The sequence below is a fragment of the Solanum dulcamara genome, chromosome 9, assembly GCF_947179165.1.
Source record: "Solanum dulcamara chromosome 9, daSolDulc1.2, whole genome shotgun sequence".
NCBI classification, from domain to species: domain Eukaryota; kingdom Viridiplantae; phylum Streptophyta; class Magnoliopsida; order Solanales; family Solanaceae; genus Solanum; species Solanum dulcamara.
Window position 1 is genome coordinate 2,478,426 of NC_077245.1, and position 17,565 is coordinate 2,495,990.

At 30.9% G+C, this 17,565-nt stretch overlaps 2 protein-coding genes across 2 annotated transcripts; both read right to left on the reverse strand.

Annotated features, from left to right (window-relative positions):
• Window positions 1-426: 426 nt before the first annotated feature.
• LOC129904570 (uncharacterized) lies at window positions 427-2,434 on the reverse strand. Its single transcript, XM_055980131.1, has 4 exons — window positions 2,277-2,434; window positions 2,048-2,172; window positions 1,793-1,914; window positions 427-937 (listed from the first exon to the last, which is right to left on the reverse strand). The coding sequence occupies exons 1-4, from the start codon at window positions 2,326-2,328 to the stop codon at window positions 778-780; spliced, it is 459 nt and encodes a 152-aa protein (XP_055836106.1). The 5' UTR covers window positions 2,329-2,434; the 3' UTR covers window positions 427-777.
• Window positions 2,435-12,889: 10,455 nt separating this feature from the next.
• Window positions 12,890-15,786, reverse strand: LOC129903153 (putative pectinesterase 11). Its single transcript, XM_055978655.1, has 5 exons — window positions 15,616-15,786; window positions 15,003-15,447; window positions 14,113-14,301; window positions 13,769-14,004; window positions 12,890-13,307 (listed from the first exon to the last, which is right to left on the reverse strand). The coding sequence occupies exons 2-5, from the start codon at window positions 15,405-15,407 to the stop codon at window positions 13,091-13,093; spliced, it is 1,047 nt and encodes a 348-aa protein (XP_055834630.1). The 5' UTR covers window positions 15,408-15,447; window positions 15,616-15,786; the 3' UTR covers window positions 12,890-13,090.
• Window positions 15,787-17,565: the final 1,779 nt, after the last annotated feature.

Consider the following 17,565-nt stretch of genomic DNA (forward strand, 5'->3'; position numbering starts at 1 on the left):
AAACTATAGATGTTAGGTAAAAAGTCGTATATGGAATTTGCCAATTTTGTAACAAATAACGAAGGATATGGGGTGTAACTTAGAAATGAATGAAGCCTGAGATAAGGATGATAATAATTGAAGGCAAGTTATTGGAATTGAGTGGATGTTGTGAGAAATGGAAATATGATCACATGTAGAGCTAGGTTTATATAAACCCCACCAAACCATGATCTCGACCTTTTTATTTTTTTTGTTTTTTTGGTTGAAAATGTGAGTGGCTCGAGATGGAAATAAAGGAAAATGAAGCAAGCAATCCAAGTTATGGCATATATTATCAATTTCAGAATTTAAATTTTATAGATTTAATTTTTAATATTTTTAGTATTAAATTATTGTACTTATGAAATTATGAATTCAAATAAGAGCTGAATTAAATAAAATCCCTTGAAAAAAAAATATTTCATATCAAAATTGAAAATACTTAAAAACTTTTGTCGTAGGTAGCACGAAAAAACACGTTACAACGACTTGTATGTCCTAACATTACAAGCATCGACACCTTAATACAAACTCCAAATATAACTTAAAAAAATAGACGCATACTTACACAAATTAAATTAAAAGTAACTTGTCATTAGAAATTAAAATTAACCGGTCTAAAGCCAAACCGACGGATCAAGCATTGATTCCGATTGGACCGGGTTTATTGTTGGATCCAGTAGCCATGTTGGCTACGTGAAATTGTGACACGTATTTTGTAAGCTGCACTTTCTGGTACTTTCACTGGTGGTTCATTTAAATGTGCCCAAAAGCGTTGATTCCGGTTGGACCGGGTTTATTGTTGGATCCAGTAGCCATGTTGGCTACGTGAAATTGTGACACGTATTTGTAAGCTGCACTTTCTGGTACTTTCACTGGTGGTTCATTTAAATGTGCCCAATTGCTACTCATCCACCTGCAATTCCAAAAAAAATTAATTATTTTATATATATATATATATATATATATATATATATATATATATTAATATTATAATCTTTCTTGTTATATGATTTGGGCAATTCTCGATAGATTAGTCTTGTCCCACATGGCCATATGGGAGCCTAGTCAGATGTTCATCTAAATCCTCCCGGCCTAACCCATCGGGCCCACAAAATTGACACTAATTTTCACTTAGATATTTTAATTAAACTTTGTTTATTTTAGACACCTCAAGTAAAATTTTGATGTGTCATTTTGACACTTTCTTTTACAATCACCCAAATATCTAAAGTGTGTGTAATACACTTGACGCTGATGTGTCAAAGTGACCAATTAAATGAAGAAATGTGACAGATATATTAAAAATATTTTTAAAATAATGACTTTTGATTAAAAAAAAGTAATCATTAACTTCATTTAATTGGTCACTTTGACACATCGACAAATGTATTACACACACTTTAGATATTTGAATGATTGTAAAAAAAAGTATCAAAATGACACATCGGAACCTTACTTGAGGTATCTAAAATGAACAAATCTTAGTTGAAGTGTCTAAGTGAAAGTTGGTGCCAACTTTGAGGGGTCACCGATGAATTCGGCCAAATCCTCTGCGGCTTATGGTTAAAATAATTTTTTTTTTTTATGTATATATAATAAATGTCGAATTCTTCAGCTAATTTATGTACTTATTTTTTAAAATTTTGAATTAATAAAAATTCTAGCTCTAAAATTTTGAATTAATAAAAATTCTAGCTCTTGTGGGATGGTAAGTGTTAACTAATATAGATCATCATCAAGAAGCAATAAATTTAAAACGTTTAATTACCATCCATTTTTCTTGATTAGTTGATCGAAACTTTCCTCACTTGACAAATCAGAAAGCTCTTTAGAGTTTAATCTTTCTTCCTCTGCTTTAGCTGCCTCCTCAAATGCAATATTTGCCTGTCCCTAATTAAAACAGCCAAAAATTAATTAGTAAGCGATCATCATAATTACGAGTTCGACAAAATTGTGATCTAAAAATTTTAAATTATAAATTATAAATCCGTCTCTGAAAATAATATGATATTAATATGTATACCTGTTTTTGGCTTTGAGGAGATAACATAGAGACATATCTCTGATGTTCTTCTTCTATTTGTTTTTTGGATCTCCAATATGCTTCTATATCTTCCTTTGTTAATGACTTATTTTTTCGATATTTCACTATAAATTAAATCCAACAAAGAAAAAAACATTAACAATTAAACAAATTATAGAAGGAAAGAGAAAAGGGGTAATATAATTTGTCATCCATTAAATGAACTTACTAGCTTGAGGATCAGAAACATGAGAGTCCCAACCTGCCATAAGAGAACCCATAATAATCTCTTTTTCTTGCTAATTCACTTCTTAATTAAATCAATAAGACACTTAATTAACTTCACTTAACTTTGTTATAGACAACCTAGTGGAAAATCTATTTTTATAGGGAGAGAAGAAAACAGACAATGGTTTATGGTGGGGCCTGCCTTAAATTGCTGCGCTTATCTCTAACAAAAAAAACAAAACATTATTTTATTATTAAATTATGTTAAACCAATGACTTGTGCTGTTGTGCATATAGTTTCTTTATAGTGGAGTAATAATTAACTACTAATACTGCCTGGAATTCTTTAGCCGCCCATAGATATGCATGCAAGATAAAATATAGAGAAATAAAAAGGCAAACGTATTCTTGCCTCAATTAATATTTATGTCTATAATTTTGGATATATATAAATAAATATTTAAATTTATATAAAATTAGGTAAATAGATAAATATATTCTAAGTGATATAATATACCTATAACATTATATAAGACATGAATTGTCATGTACATAAAATGATATGTAGAACACATATATTTACTTATTTAATTTTATATAAATTTAATTTAAATATATAGATATATACATTCAAAATTAAAATAGATAAATATGAATTGATTCTAGTTAAAGTGACATGTTTATTTGTGTTATGCCAAATGAAAATATCTTCTATCTATCCATCATGGATTGGTATGTCCACTAAGTTGTCACGTCAGATAATTTATCTCTATTCTTATCATATCCTAGTCTCCTAGAAGTCCCCGTTGGACTCTATTCCTTCATAAACAAAATAGGAGTAACACCAATATCCTAATTATCAAAAATAAAATAAAATAGGAGTAACAATTAAATTGATTTTGATTAACAGTAAAAAGCTATTTTTTTTCAAAAGTTAAAACAATTTTTTCCCGGTAAATACTTTCACTTTAGTCAATCATAAATTATTGCTACTTAATAAAAGATAATTTCTAAATTATTTAATCAAAATACAAATTGCTATTCTCTATTTTTTTTAAAAGTTTGATCAGACGTATTATTAAAAAATGCGTGTACTTCTTTCCCAAAATTAAACTAACACCATATTCAGATCAGATACTAGGATGATTATCTTCAGGGACAAAGTTAAAGTGCCAACCTTATCCAAGTTTGTGTGAAAATTGGATTATAATAAGTCAATTGTGTTGCTGTTGTGTGTTGCTCATTCTCCCCTCCCCATCTCTCATGTGGAAGAACATGATGAAGAACAAAGGTGACATAGAACCTCACATTAAGTGGAACTTATGTTCAGGAAATTGCAGTTTCTGGTGGGACGATTGGCTGGGTATTGGCCCTCTAGCCAATTACTATGAATATATTTCAAGATTCAACAACTCCACTGTCTCCATGTTCATGACAAATGGAAAATGGAATGAAGAGAAAATCAGGCAACAGGCCCCTCAACACATGATACACACAATTCTCAATATTAAAATCATGTACCAACAAAACACATTAGATCAAGCTCAATGGAAGCTGCAATCACGTGGAAATTTCACTTGTAAATCAGCTTGGGAAAATATGAGAAAGAAAAAAAACAAGACATTGATAGATAGGATGACATGGCATACTAACATCCCTTTCAAGGCTTCATTCTTGCTTTGGAGAACATTGAGACACAAACTCCCAACCAATGATAAACTGATTTCTTTTGGGAGAGAAACCGCAGAGTGCTCATGCTGCTACAGGCCTGGTTTGGACAACATAGATCACATATTTGTCTCTGGAAGCTTTGCTAAACACATCTGGACATATTTCTCCAACTGGGGGGAATCAGGCAGGACCACAACTCCATTAGAGACATCTTGATGAGATGGTGGACCTACAAACCAAACAATGCTGTACATAAACTCATGTTGCAAGCCCTCTCTATATTTATTTGCTGGAATGTCTGGAAGAAGAGGTGTGCAAGTAAATATGGAGGAAAGAAATCTAGTACTACTAGGGTGAAGTTCAATATAATCAAAGAAATATACATGCTTATTACTACAACTTTTCCATATATCCAATGGCCACCAGCTTGGAAGGATCTAATTATTTGGATAGAAAACTGTAAGCATGACATAAAAGTAACCCAGGTTAAATGGCTCAAACCCCCCCTAACATAGTTAAACTTAACACTGATGGGAGTGCCATAGGCAACCCAGGAAAGATAGGAGCAGGAGGCATAGTAAGGGATCATAAGGGTAATCTGATATATGCTTTTGCCTCTCCTTTGGGAGTTGGAACAAATAATCAAGCGGAAGTGCAGACAACCAGTTTTGGCATTAATTGGTGCATTCAACATGGTTATAATAGAGTAATATTGGAAGTAGATTCGGAACTTGTGATCAAGTGGCTGAATCTGGACATCAAACCACCCTGGAACATTCAAAACTACGTTAATGAACTCCAACAACTGGTCCAACTGCTAGAATACTTCCAATGCAAACATGTTTTTCGGGAAGCAAATTTTCCAGCTGATACATTATCTAAGTACAACCATACACTTGATAATACACAACACTTCTACAACCTTCAACAACTTCCACAAGAAATCAAGGGCTACATAAAGCTATACAAGATAGGAATGGCAAGCTTCAGGAGAAGAAGATTAAAAAGGATAAAACAACCTTCTTGAACATTTTTTTATCTCTAATGTTCCTAACTTGGCTACGATTGTTGTTGCTGCAACTTTCCTTGGACCTACTTGGTACGACATGTCTAAAAAGAGCAAAGATGAAAAGAATTTCCCCAACCCATGCGAGATAAAAGGTTCGTATACTTGTTCTTGAATAGGACTAGTGTAGGCTACTTTCTTGTATTTTCATGGAAGGGGAGAGTCTCCCTCATTTATGCTTTCTTAGTTGATTTGTACCGAGAGGAGTCCTCTCACAGGTTTAATGCTTTCTAATTATAGTTAGTCTCTTTTTTGTATCGGGGATGAGTTAGCCGACCTTAATAGGTTAGCCGACTTATGAACCACCATAGGATCGGAGGTAAGGTTTATGTCCCCCTCCTTGTATTTTATTTTGATTATTTATGTTAAGGCTTGGGGGTGCTGCTCAACCCCTGACTGTGCACGAGAGGTGGGAGCCTCGTGTAGGGTCTGTTCCCAAAAAAAAAAAAAATTCTCCCCTCCCCTCACCCCACACCCCACACCCCACACCCCACACAAAGAAACATTTACTCATAATATTTTTTTTAGTGGTAATATATATTTAGCTGTTATTGAGTTAGTCATTATTTAGAATTATTAATATTTTTAGTGATATTTATATAAAAGGTTAGTTATAAATATTTATATTTATTATTATCGCTAAATTCGTTATTTTTGATAGTGTCATCTCATTAAACTTGGAACTGGGAAACATGAAACTTGGAAAACCCCAAATATTAATTTGGCTTTGGAGCCTGTTAAAGAATGATAAAAGTCCTACATTGATGGTTAATGAGATAGGTAGACTCCTTAGAAGGTGTGGGCAATCCTCTTTCTTTTGAACTAGCTTTGGAGTGTGAATTAGGTCTAGACTTAATTTAACATGTATGAGAGCAGAACCCGTTCATCCAATGTTGGGTCACTAAAATTAAAATTGTCCACACATCAAATGTTAAACACTGCACTTGAAATACCGTGTTAAAGAATGACAAAAGTCTTAGATTGATGATTAATAAAAAGGGTAAATTTTTTATAAAGCTTAAATAATCCTTATTCTTTTGAGTTAATTTTTTGGGGTGTAAGTAAATCTAAGAGCTAATTTAAGGAAGCTGAACAATTCTAGTATTAGTAGACGCCAAAATATCTTAAATAAACAACATTATCAACATCAAAGTTTTGTTATTTTCAAATGTCAATTTTTATCTCCAGCACGTCTGGTATCCACTTCTCTTTCTTTTATGTCAAAATCAAAAATAGCATATGCATGACTTCATCTTTCTGATAATTATCGTACCTTCTAGTGTGCTTTAAAAAAAACTCCATTAACATAGTCGATCTCCTGTTATTTTTACGTGAGACACTTTTTTTTATTAATCTATTATAATAGAATGATATTTTTTTTTCCAAATTTCGAAACTCGATACAGAAGAAAGAGTTCAGGCATTATTAAATATGGGACTATAGAAACACATTCATTCATCAAAAAAGAGGATTTGATTGAGTATTGAGGAGTCAGGAAATTTAGGCCAAAATACCAAATGAAAGTAGATCGATTTTTTTTCATTCCTGAAGAGGTGCATATCTTGCCCGGATCTTCATTCACATTATATTCTTAATGACGTGATTTATTAAAAATTGTTGATATAACATTCATTCTTTCACTAGGATAAAAAAGAAAATGGCAATATATGTGAAATTCTCGCTACCATACAAAATGTCAATTAAGGTACTCTTATTTAATTTGCATATATTTGTTATATAAAGAGATAAGTGTCAAAAACACATCTAAACTATTCCTCTTTTTTGAGTTTCATAACTAAACTATTGGAAGTAAGGATGTCAAAATGAGCTCAAATATAGGTAACCCGTCCAACCCACCCAAACTTTTATTGATTGAGCTGAAGATAATTTATATTAGGTTCAATCTCAATCCATTTAAGCCTTAATTCATTTTTAAAAAATCTTCAATTAAGTCCAACTTAATTTCTAATTTCAACCCATTTTAAGGCTCTTTATTTGTATTGATGTAATGTATGTTATCATAGTAAAGGTATGAATTACTATCTATATAGTAATTTTATATCTTTTAGGATTAATCTATCTATTTGTAAATTTTTAATTTTATTTTCTTGAGTTGAAATTCAAATTGTGGTTATAAAAGATAAATAATAATATGTTAAAATTATTGAGATTAACGGATCAAATTGGGCAGTCATGAACCAACCCAAATCTTAGCCCAATTAAGCCCAATCCATTTGAACCCAAAGTAAATTTGGGCGAGTGATGATCCAGCGCGATTTTTACTTCAATCCATTTTAATATTTTCAATTTCAATCCAACCCGCTCATTTGACAGCCCTAATTGGAAGTGTGAATTTCATATCTAAACTATCACTTATTAGTTTGAAAAACACATCTCTCTCTTATATTTTCCTCTCATCATGGTATGTACTACACTCCCTCTTCCATTTAATTTTTTTTTATCACATTACACTCCACATGGACAAAATATTTCATCTTAACAAAAATTAAATCAATTATTAGAGTTAATTAAAATTAAAGATTAAAATATTATTATTCCCTTCCCCCCCTCCCCAAATAAAAAAATAATTATTACAAAATAAAATATAAATATTTTTCTTACCTCACTCCACCACTTTCTCTCACCATAATCCCCCCTCCCCCCCACAATTTTTTATTTATATTTATTAAATTTCTTTTATAAAAGTTTTTAAAAAAATTCTTGCTTCATCTTCCCCCCCCCCCCACTCACACAAATAATAATTTAGATATTATTTTATTTTATTTTAGAAAAATTATACCCCGCCCTATCTAACCCACCGCTTTCAAATTATTTTCATATATATATATATATATAAAAATGAATTTAGGAAAGTATTTTTAACTTGCCGCAAGACTTTTCTTAAAATTAAATTTTTATTTTTATTTTATTCGGTACGCAAGTAGGAAAATATATTTCCCTAAAAATATACGTACATATCTAAAACAAAATGAGAAAAATATATTAAAAAAATAAAAATTAAGAGCGGAGAGTTAGATAGAGTGGGTATAATTCTATTTTTTTAAAAAATAAAAATAATAACTTTTTTAGGAAGGAATGGGGCAGGGGTGTTGACACCCAATTTTGACCCTCTGATCTTGGGCGCATTTATAAGTCCATGCACTATGTTTGGCCATTGTTGTGTGGCATTCTGAGAAGTTATTGAAGCCAAATGACGTGTTTTGGATGGAATATCAAGCAAGTGTGCAATAAGGTATGAGTTTCAACATATGCAGGAATTTTGCAAAGCAAAAGGTAGGAAAAATGGTCCTGGCGCTATAGTGGCGCAATGCGCCACTGCAGCGTCAAAACCTGCACAGACTCTAGTGGCGCGACGCGCTGGGATGCAAACTACTGAGGCATGTTTTGGGCGCGATAGTGGCGCGATGCCTCACTGCAGCGCCAAGCGAAATTCTTCAGAAATACTCTAGACGCGATAGTGGCGCGATGCCCCACTGCAGCGCCAAGCGAAATTCTTCAGAAATTCTCTAGGTGCGATAGTGGCGCGATGCCCCACTGCAGGGCCATCAACTTTCCAATTATTTATTATTCTGCCCTTCAATAATTGAAAGTGGAGAGCACTTTAAATAGTTGGGTGTGCTAGGGCAAAAAAGGGGAGACGTTTTGGAGGCGGAAAAAGAAGAGAAGAAAGACGAAAGAAGAAGAGAAGCACAAAAACATCTTAGGTTCTTTTCTTCCTTTATTATATTTTAATGTATTTGGAATTGATTCCTTGTTGTTGTTATTTACATATGAGTAGCTAAACACCCGAATTCCGGGGCTATAGCTACGAAACATGATTTAATAACATTTAAACTTGGTGGAAGATGGGTTGTTGATTCTAATTACTCTTTTATTCTTGTGGTTATGATTTTAATGTTTGACCAGCATTAAGATATATGTGTTGTTTATCTTGAATTCGGAAGAGGACAAGTAGATAGAACAAAGAATGGAAGGAATGTGTTCATACTAACATATGTTAGCGTGATTAGTAGATAGGATGCTTGTGACCCATACCTATTTACCACATTTGGTTATGATAAAGGATGATAGTTAAATGCGTTTTTATTATTTCATACCTATCACCGCTCAATGATGTAGTTAGGTTGGCAATGAAGATAGACAATTATAGATCGAAAAACCATAATTGGATTATTAACCCTTTTTATCAATAATTAAATAACCCATCGGAAACTAAGATTGAATAATAGTAAACTTGATTTCACGTTATGTTATAGCCCTGAAATCTCTTAAAGCCTGATTAATATACATAACTATTGCATTGTCTTCACTTCGAGAAAGTGTTTATACTTCCAAAAATCAGTAACAAACAATCTTAACCTCATTGCATAACTATAATTAGTGTAGGCATTTGAAAGAAACTGTTTGCCTTATCAAGGTCCTTGTGGGTTCGATATCTGGCTTGAAAGAGCCGCTTTACTACTTGAGAGACTACGTACACTTGTGTGTGCAATTGTAGCCACAACACCCTCCACAACACAAATTGGCTATCGAGTTTCTTTGAATTTCGAACATTTTTGAAATAATTAGTTTTTATAAAAATAAAGATATTTTCATGTTATTCTTAACTATTTTTACTTTTTTTAATATAAATTTTAGTATAATATACATATTTTTATATATAACTATATCTTTAATTACTATTTATGTCGTTACTCGAAAATCACCTCAAAGGATTTTATTTTTTAATAAATATAATGTTAGTTAGGTTAGTTTAATTATAATTTATATTTTTGAAATTTTTAGTTTTTTCTATATAAAAAAAACTTTCTCCCACATCGAAAATTGATGAAAAATTTGAGGTTTTTGGAGCCTATATAAATGTTCATATTCTTATGAGGAGGTCACGGGTTCAAGCTTTGGAAACAGCCTCTGGCAGAAATGCAAGGCAAGACTGCGTACAATAGACCCTTGTGATCAGACCCTTTCCCGGATCCCGCGCATAGCGGGAGATTTAGTGCACCGGGCTGCCCTTTTTTAAGAGTAAAGAAGTGAGAGATTTTTTAACCACCTCAAAGTTAGAAATTTTCTTAACTTGACTAGGATTTTGGACTCTTGTCCCCAGCCTAAAGTTGTGAAAATTTCTAGCTTTTAATCTATATTTTTCTTCAATGAAAATAGGAGATTGAATTTGAAATTTAGGCTAAGAACAATGTTCTTATAACATCGAACCCACGAAGGTTCGAGTCAAAATTTTTAATTTTTCTTTTTGTCGATTGGAGTTCCATCAAACTCTTGGGGGGTGATGAATTTGTTTTCCGCTCGTCGTCTTAAGGCTCGCTGTCTAAAAAGAGGTAAAATATTTTCTCAGTTTTATTTTATTTAATTATTTCATGATTTATAATTAGTTGATTCGTAGTCTTATTTTTTTCAGTTAGCATGTATTAAGAATAATTAGATTAATGATAGAAATATTTTATAGTTAGTATGTGTTAGGATTAATTAGCTATCATATGTTAAGATTAATTAGCTATCATGTGTTAGGATTATTTGATGAAAGCTCTTAGTTTTGTTCATTATTTTTTTCAAGTAATTTTCTTTAACAATATAGATTTTCATGTTTTCAATTTTTTCTTTTAACATGATTTAGATAACAAAAATATGTTTAAAGTTGTTATTTAATTAGAACTTCCATGACCTAATTGATTTAATTCTTTTTTTAAAAAATTTGAGCTAGTATAGCGTATATATTAAATTCGTGTTCTTTACTTACTTGAATATATTTCTTCTTTCCTTTCTTTTGTCTACATATATGCATGTTGTTAGTCACTTCTAGGATGCCCATCAATTTAATAACTTAAAATATCATGATATATTCTTTGATTTAGCTTAAAATGAGTAAATACTTATGTAATTTTATTTTGGTGCATGTGATATCAATTCGAGTCCTTCTTTGGACTCCATTCTTGTATATCATTGAGTTTTGAGTTTTCCATCATCTTGCTTGAATTGCTGAAAAGTTGATATATGAAAATAAAGCTAATATACATGGTTTGAATATTGATATTAGGTTGTATACATAGAATAGAGGTGGAAAACAGTGTCGTATACACTGATATCCAGTATCTTTACAGTCCGATATGTAAGAAAATAAAATATTTCTATATATCAAACTGTATACAAACTGATATACAGTGATATACAACAGATACATGGAACAAATAAGTGGCATACTGTTTGTATACAGTCTGATATATAGAAATAATGTTGTATACACTGTATATAATGTATATATAGTCCGATATACAACCGTGATATACAGTGGAATTGTGCTTAAGGTCCAAAACGCAAATGACCTAACAGTTTAGTCCAGGCGTACAGAAACTAAGTGACAGACCATATTTTCATGTGTTATTTATTATTTATTTATATTGATTCGTGTTGTAATAATTTATTTACTTATGTTATTTATGCTTGCTTAGATATTAATTTTAATTTGTTTTAACTTAATTAGATTCCCCTAAATATAAACCAATTCATATTAATTTACTCTTTAAATGATTTTCTATCTTTACATAGTCATTTGATAAACTTTTACTTTTTTATGCACATGTATATTATTTTTAATGTTTAAGTTTGATCATTTTTTCTAAAATATAATAACTTTAAAGTCTTTGTTTCCTTTTAAATTAATATTTTCAAAAGTTCGTCAAATAATTTTTCAAATCGTCGGATAACCGTGTGTTAGCGGCCACTTTGAATGCTTAACACCTTCTCAAAGTGGAAATAAGAACCTCGTACCTTTTTCTCTGAATTTTTAAGACTTAAATCTGTTAGTGTATTTTAAACTAAGTTTTATTGATTTTTTTAAAAAACTAAGTGGCGACTCTTCTTTTCTAAAATTATTTTTTTCTCTAAAAAGTTAAAATTAATTTTAAACCGTCTTTTTCCAACATAACAAGGGGGAGGGGGTGAAGTATGAAATTTTAAAAAATATTTTATAAAACAAATTTAAAAAATAAAAGGACGGGGATTGTGTGTGGGGGGGGGGGGGAGGTATTTTAAAAACTAGTATTAATAGTTTATCTAATTTTTTGTTAAGGTGAAATATTTTATCCATTTGGAATGACATGAATTTTTTTAAAAAATAGAGAGAGTGTATTACACACACCATTGATGTGTGTTTCTCAAACTAATAAGTGATAGTTTAGGTATGAAACTCACACATCTAATAATTTAGTTATGAAACTAAAAAAAAAGAATAGTTTAAGTGTGTTTTTTGACACTTATATTTTATATAAATCTAATACATATGTCTGAAAACTTTGCTTTATTTCGTAAATTCGATTTCCAATCAAACATTTTTACCTAAAATGAAACAGTCACAGCATGCTGAGGAATATCATTCATATGTCTCCACTAAAGAAAATTCCTTTCTTAATGATTTTATCTACTTCCTATCTTAAAATTTCTCTACTTTATTATGCTCCTTCTCTCTACTTATACCTTTATGGTAGAATAGCAATGACAAATGGATAGATTGGATTGAATTTTTGGGGTTAGAAATGAATTAAATAAAAATAGATTGAGTTGCGATCCGTCCATATTAACATGGATAAAAAATTGCATTAGGTAAAATATGAATTAAGTAAAAAATGAACTCGATCCATTTTTATTTAACCTATTTTAACGAGTTTTCTTATGCGTCAATTTGGATCACATGTTTAGTTCAAATGAGATACAATCTAGATTCTGCCTAAATAATTATTCCGCCATGAGAATACCTAACCCAATCATTGATCGAATGAATTATATTTTTATGGGTTAATTTTATCATCCATCGAACGAAAGATAATAGTTGACATGTGTATTTTTGTAACAAGGACACGACTTTGATTACATTAATCTTTTAATAGATAGAGCACTCTCTCTACATAATAAATCCAAGATCATTTGTATCTTCACTAAAATATTGGTCATATTTGTAGAGGGTTCAAATAATAACTAAGCTAATTTAAGAAAAAAGCAGATACATAATACAATATAGTGAGATTTCTTTAATAAATATATTTCAAGTTTCATGGGCTGCCTCTCTTGTTGTTGAACTTGGTGGAGAGAGTTTTAGACAAAGGTGTCAAATGTGTGGGCTTGGACCTAGTCCAACCTTTTGGGCCCATGATGCTCTCCTTCAAGTAGGGCACATCTTCTTCACTAGACAAAGTCCTTAACCAGTTTACCCTCTTATTAGAACTTGCACCTGGCCCATAACACTTGTACTCAGCAAAATATGATGTCCTGTAAAAAAATAAGACGAATGATCATACAAGATTAAAAATGATCATATTTGTAAGAAAGTGTAAGTAGTAATATACATTGAGGATAAAATGAGAAAAGATTGTTGGAGAGAGTTTGGTCATATAATGCATAGACCTAGAGATTCATAAGTTGATAGATGTGAAATTGTGGTGACTGAAGGTGTAAAAAGGGGACGAAGTAAATCTAAAATCACATGAAAAGAAATTGTCTCGAAAGACGTACAATTTCTTGGAGTGAATATAGATTTAGCAAAACAATCAATAGAGAAAAAAAGCTTCATATAGGTGACATCTACTATTAGGGAGTAGACTTTAGTCTTTTAGACGACACTTTCTTGCTTGAAACTTAGGCTTAGTTATTGTTATTGTTGTACCTGCTATAATAAGTTAAAATAAATCTTATATATTGTCGGTGCTTATGAGTTAAATTGATAAATGTACCTTTGCCTAGAGGGATCATTCCAATCTTCCCAACCATTGGGGAGTATGACATTTGACATGTAAGTTTGAGCAAATACTACCCTAGCATAGGCACCCCATGGTCTCCCAAGAATTGCACTCTTCACTCCAGTGATCTTACATCCCACGAAGGTGAAACCTGTATTCTCTTGAGGTGATTGCCTATGTTGTGCTGTTATAGCCCCATTCGATTGCGAAAGCGAATGCAAATGACATTTCTGCCCATAAAAATAAACGGGGTCTTAATCATGGTTAAGTGATATATAACTTATATGACAGAAAATTGATTTGATGTAAATATCGAGTATATTATATATTTATGTTACCTCAAAGAGAGAAGCGGCATTTCCACATATGAAATCAGTGTCCCCTTCAATATAACAATTTTTGTAATAATGTCTACCAACGTCATCAAGTAATGTGTCTTGATGAGACATAATTCTACAACCCACGAAGGTTGCTTTATCTCCTTCTACCCTCAATGCTACTGCTTTTGCTCCACTTCCATATGTGTTCTGTGATTAACATCAAACAAAATACATTTCAATTAGTGAATAAGCGGGCTATGCTGAATTTGAACAGATCAAAATAGGCTGAGTGTTAAGAATAGTCAGCTCAAACGCTACTTGGCCGGAGTTAGGTTGGTCAAGATGGGAAAAACAATGTGTCAATGGCCAACCCGCCCAACTCTTACATATTTTTAAGTTCTTTGTTTGCTTTGTTTAATTATCCAATAAACTTTATTTCTCTATTAATTATCACTTTTCTTATAATAAAAAATTGATAAAGTTTCTCATGGATCAATTTGGACGAGATACCCCAATCAACCTAACTTTCAGATAAATTGAATTTGACGAGTCAAAATAGGCATAAGTTAATAAATGGACGGGTCATTAATCCGATAAAACATGAGCAAATTGAGCGAAACATATTTTCATGGACTGATTCCATCACCTCTACAAAGTAACCAACATGTTATAATGGGTTAAACTACCATGATATCTATAATCAACAATAGCAAATTAAACTCAGTGTAATTCCATAGAGTAGGTCTGCTAAAGACAGAGTGTACGCAAATCTTATCCTTATCTTGATGGTAGAGAGACTTCTAATGATAGAGCCTTGCCTCAAGGAAAAATAGTTTAAAAGAGTTCGAAAAAAGTAATAACTACAGTGAAAGAGCCATGAACATAAAAAAAAAATGCAGTATATATACCTGAATTGTAAGGTATCGAGCCACAAAATCAGAAGCAAAAACAGTGAAAGTTGGAGATTTAAATATATCTCCATAATCATTCCCTGTAATTATAGTATTTTTCACTGTTGTTTTTCTCCCACTGATTGTTATAAATGGCTTGTCAGAAGGAACAACAATTTTCTCTCTATAAACACCAGGCTTTACCAAAATAAATACATGGTGAGTATTCTTTGAAGGTACTGCATCAATTGCTTCTTGTATTTTCTTGTAATCTCCGTTACCAGATTGATCCACTTTTATCAAAATTGCATTTGACAATTGACTTGATGACGACGACGACTCAGCTTCAGAAAAAATCACTAAATAACTCGTAGCTAAGAGAACAACCATAATTATTGCAGTGTAACCGTGAAATAATGCCATATCTTGACAAACAGTAACGAAATTAGAAATTTTGATACACCTGCGATACAAAAGTGGAAAATGCATTAAGAAAGTAAAGTTCTTGTTTTTTTTTGGAATCAAATATGCAATATTTACAGAAAAATGTGAAATTCATGTTGTAATTAATGACTACCCTGACAATGCAATTTGAAATGAAAGAGGAGAAGAGGCAATTCAATCAAAATACCTTTTGCCGCTACACTAGAAATTTCAACAATATATATGTGCACAAAAGAATTTTAGTTTTTCCTTATTTATACAGTATAGTTTTCTGATCGAACCCTTTAACTGGACATAGCTCTGCCTCTTCCTAAGAAACTCAAAATTAGGAAAAAGAATTTTAGAACTTTGAGAAATGCAACTTTAAGACAATTGAATAATAACCTTCTACATATGTGTATATATAGATATAGTGGACAATGACAACATTGGCAAGGTCAATTTTCAACTAGTTTTCTTGAAAATAGAGTAGTTCAAACTTCAAAATTCTGATATTTCTCCATTAACTTAAATATGAACATGTCTTTCTCCATGCCAAACTTGATAATTAAAAATAAAAAAAAAACACAAATAAATTAAATTACCTCAATAAGTTTGTATAAAATAAAATTGTATGTCAGTTTGATTAAAGTGGGGACTGGAGAAGTTGGCAATTTAGGAGAAGTAGGCGGGAAAAACAGGTTGTGTATTATCAGTTAATTTGGCGCCGTTTATGGTTAACAATTTGAATAAATAGCCTAAATTATTTTGAAGTAGTATAAGTACGTGCTGCACAACCTTCTATATAGATAGTGGAAAATTACCTTAATTCTTTAGGCATTTAATTTTAGAATGAAAAAAAATAAGTTTGACTGGTCAAGGCATGAACGACTTGTTCAAAAGTCAACTTTTGGATGCATCAACAATTAATTATTAAGATTTACTACTAGTCCATTTTCGTCTCAAATCTTTGAGGTTGTTTTTTAATAAATTAAACATTGGTTATATATTTTTTATTTGTACTAGTATGATTTTAAAAAAAATATTTGTCAAAAGTATTTTCCGAAAAAATATTTTTGAAGAATAGCAATGGATTTGGCCAATCACTTTGAAAATACCTTTGGCTGTTTGGCAATAGATGACAAAAATGTTTTTGTGTGTGTAAGGTGGTGTTTTATACTCATTATTTCATTAATAAAATATCAAAATTTAATCGATTTTTTTTAATTTTCTAAAAACATGACTAAATATCATAACTTTCTAAAATAAGCATTTTCGTTTCAATAGAAAAAAAAGGAAGAAATTGAATTAATTAAATTAAAGTCGTCAATAACATTCGACATCAAGTAGTTAATTAGTTATATGGTTGTAACAGATTCTATTATTTAAAAGTTGTAATTAACGAAATATTAATAAAATATTTAGTTTTGCGTTTGGTAACTAATGACGCTTGACCTAAGACATATTTTCAGTTCCTTGGATATTAAATAAAATTCATATATATTTTGCTAATTTTTATTTTTAAAATGTCAATTTTTTTAGTAGAGAAGTGGATAATCTTTGTCACCTCTCAAGCTCTACAAACACAATATTTCTATAAATCTTAGTAAAAAGAAAAGAAAAAAAATTAGGAAAATGATGCAAAAGCTTTTACTTATCCAGGTATTTACATCATATCAATAAATGTCTGAAATGTATTTACATAATATTTTTGTTTTTACTATGATTTGAATATTTTAACCTCAATCACTTAATCGTGATAAATTAATATACCCAATTTTTCTATAAAAATAATTAATGCTATGTTTTTATTTTTACTAAACCTATGTTTTTTTCATTTAAATTCAAGCAATAGATTTTCTCAGACATTAAATTTATTCCTCCCTTTTGCATCTATGAATAAGTGTAGAAGATTACATGCCTTCTCAAACTTTAATAATATTACTATACTAAAGTTTTGTAGTTCGTTAGCATCTCTAGTATAAGTGTACAATAATTTTTTAAATCCTTTTTCATAGAGATTAAAGAGTTCAAGATTTGGTCATCAACCATTCAATTATATTTTCATTCGTTTGTTAATACTATCGAAGATAATTCAATTGTGCCACAGAATTTTGGTATCTAAGGCCATAGGATACGCACTATTAAATTAAAATTC

Bases quoted from the DNA above. Each gene is read 5' to 3' on its own strand.
- LOC129904570 (XM_055980131.1), bottom strand. From the start codon at position 2,328: ATGGGTTCTCTTATGGCAGGTTGGGACTCTCATGTTTCTGATCCTCAA. The intron at 2,173-2,276 runs GTAAGTTCATTT...TTTAATTTATAG, and splicing joins TGTTTCTGATCCTCAAGCTA to TGAAATATCGAAAAAATAAG. The intron at 1,915-2,047 runs GTATACATATTA...TGTTTTAATTAG, and splicing joins CTCCTCAAAGCCAAAAACAG to GGACAGGCAAATATTGCATT.
- LOC129903153 (XM_055978655.1), bottom strand. From the start codon at position 15,407: ATGGCATTATTTCACGGTTACACTGCAATAATTATGGTTGTTCTCTTA. The intron at 14,302-15,002 runs GTATATATACTG...TGTTAATCACAG, and splicing joins CTCGATACCTTACAATTCAG to AACACATATGGAAGTGGAGC. The intron at 13,308-13,768 runs GTACATTTATCA...ATTTTTTTACAG, and splicing joins AATGATCCCTCTAGGCAAAG to GACATCATATTTTGCTGAGT.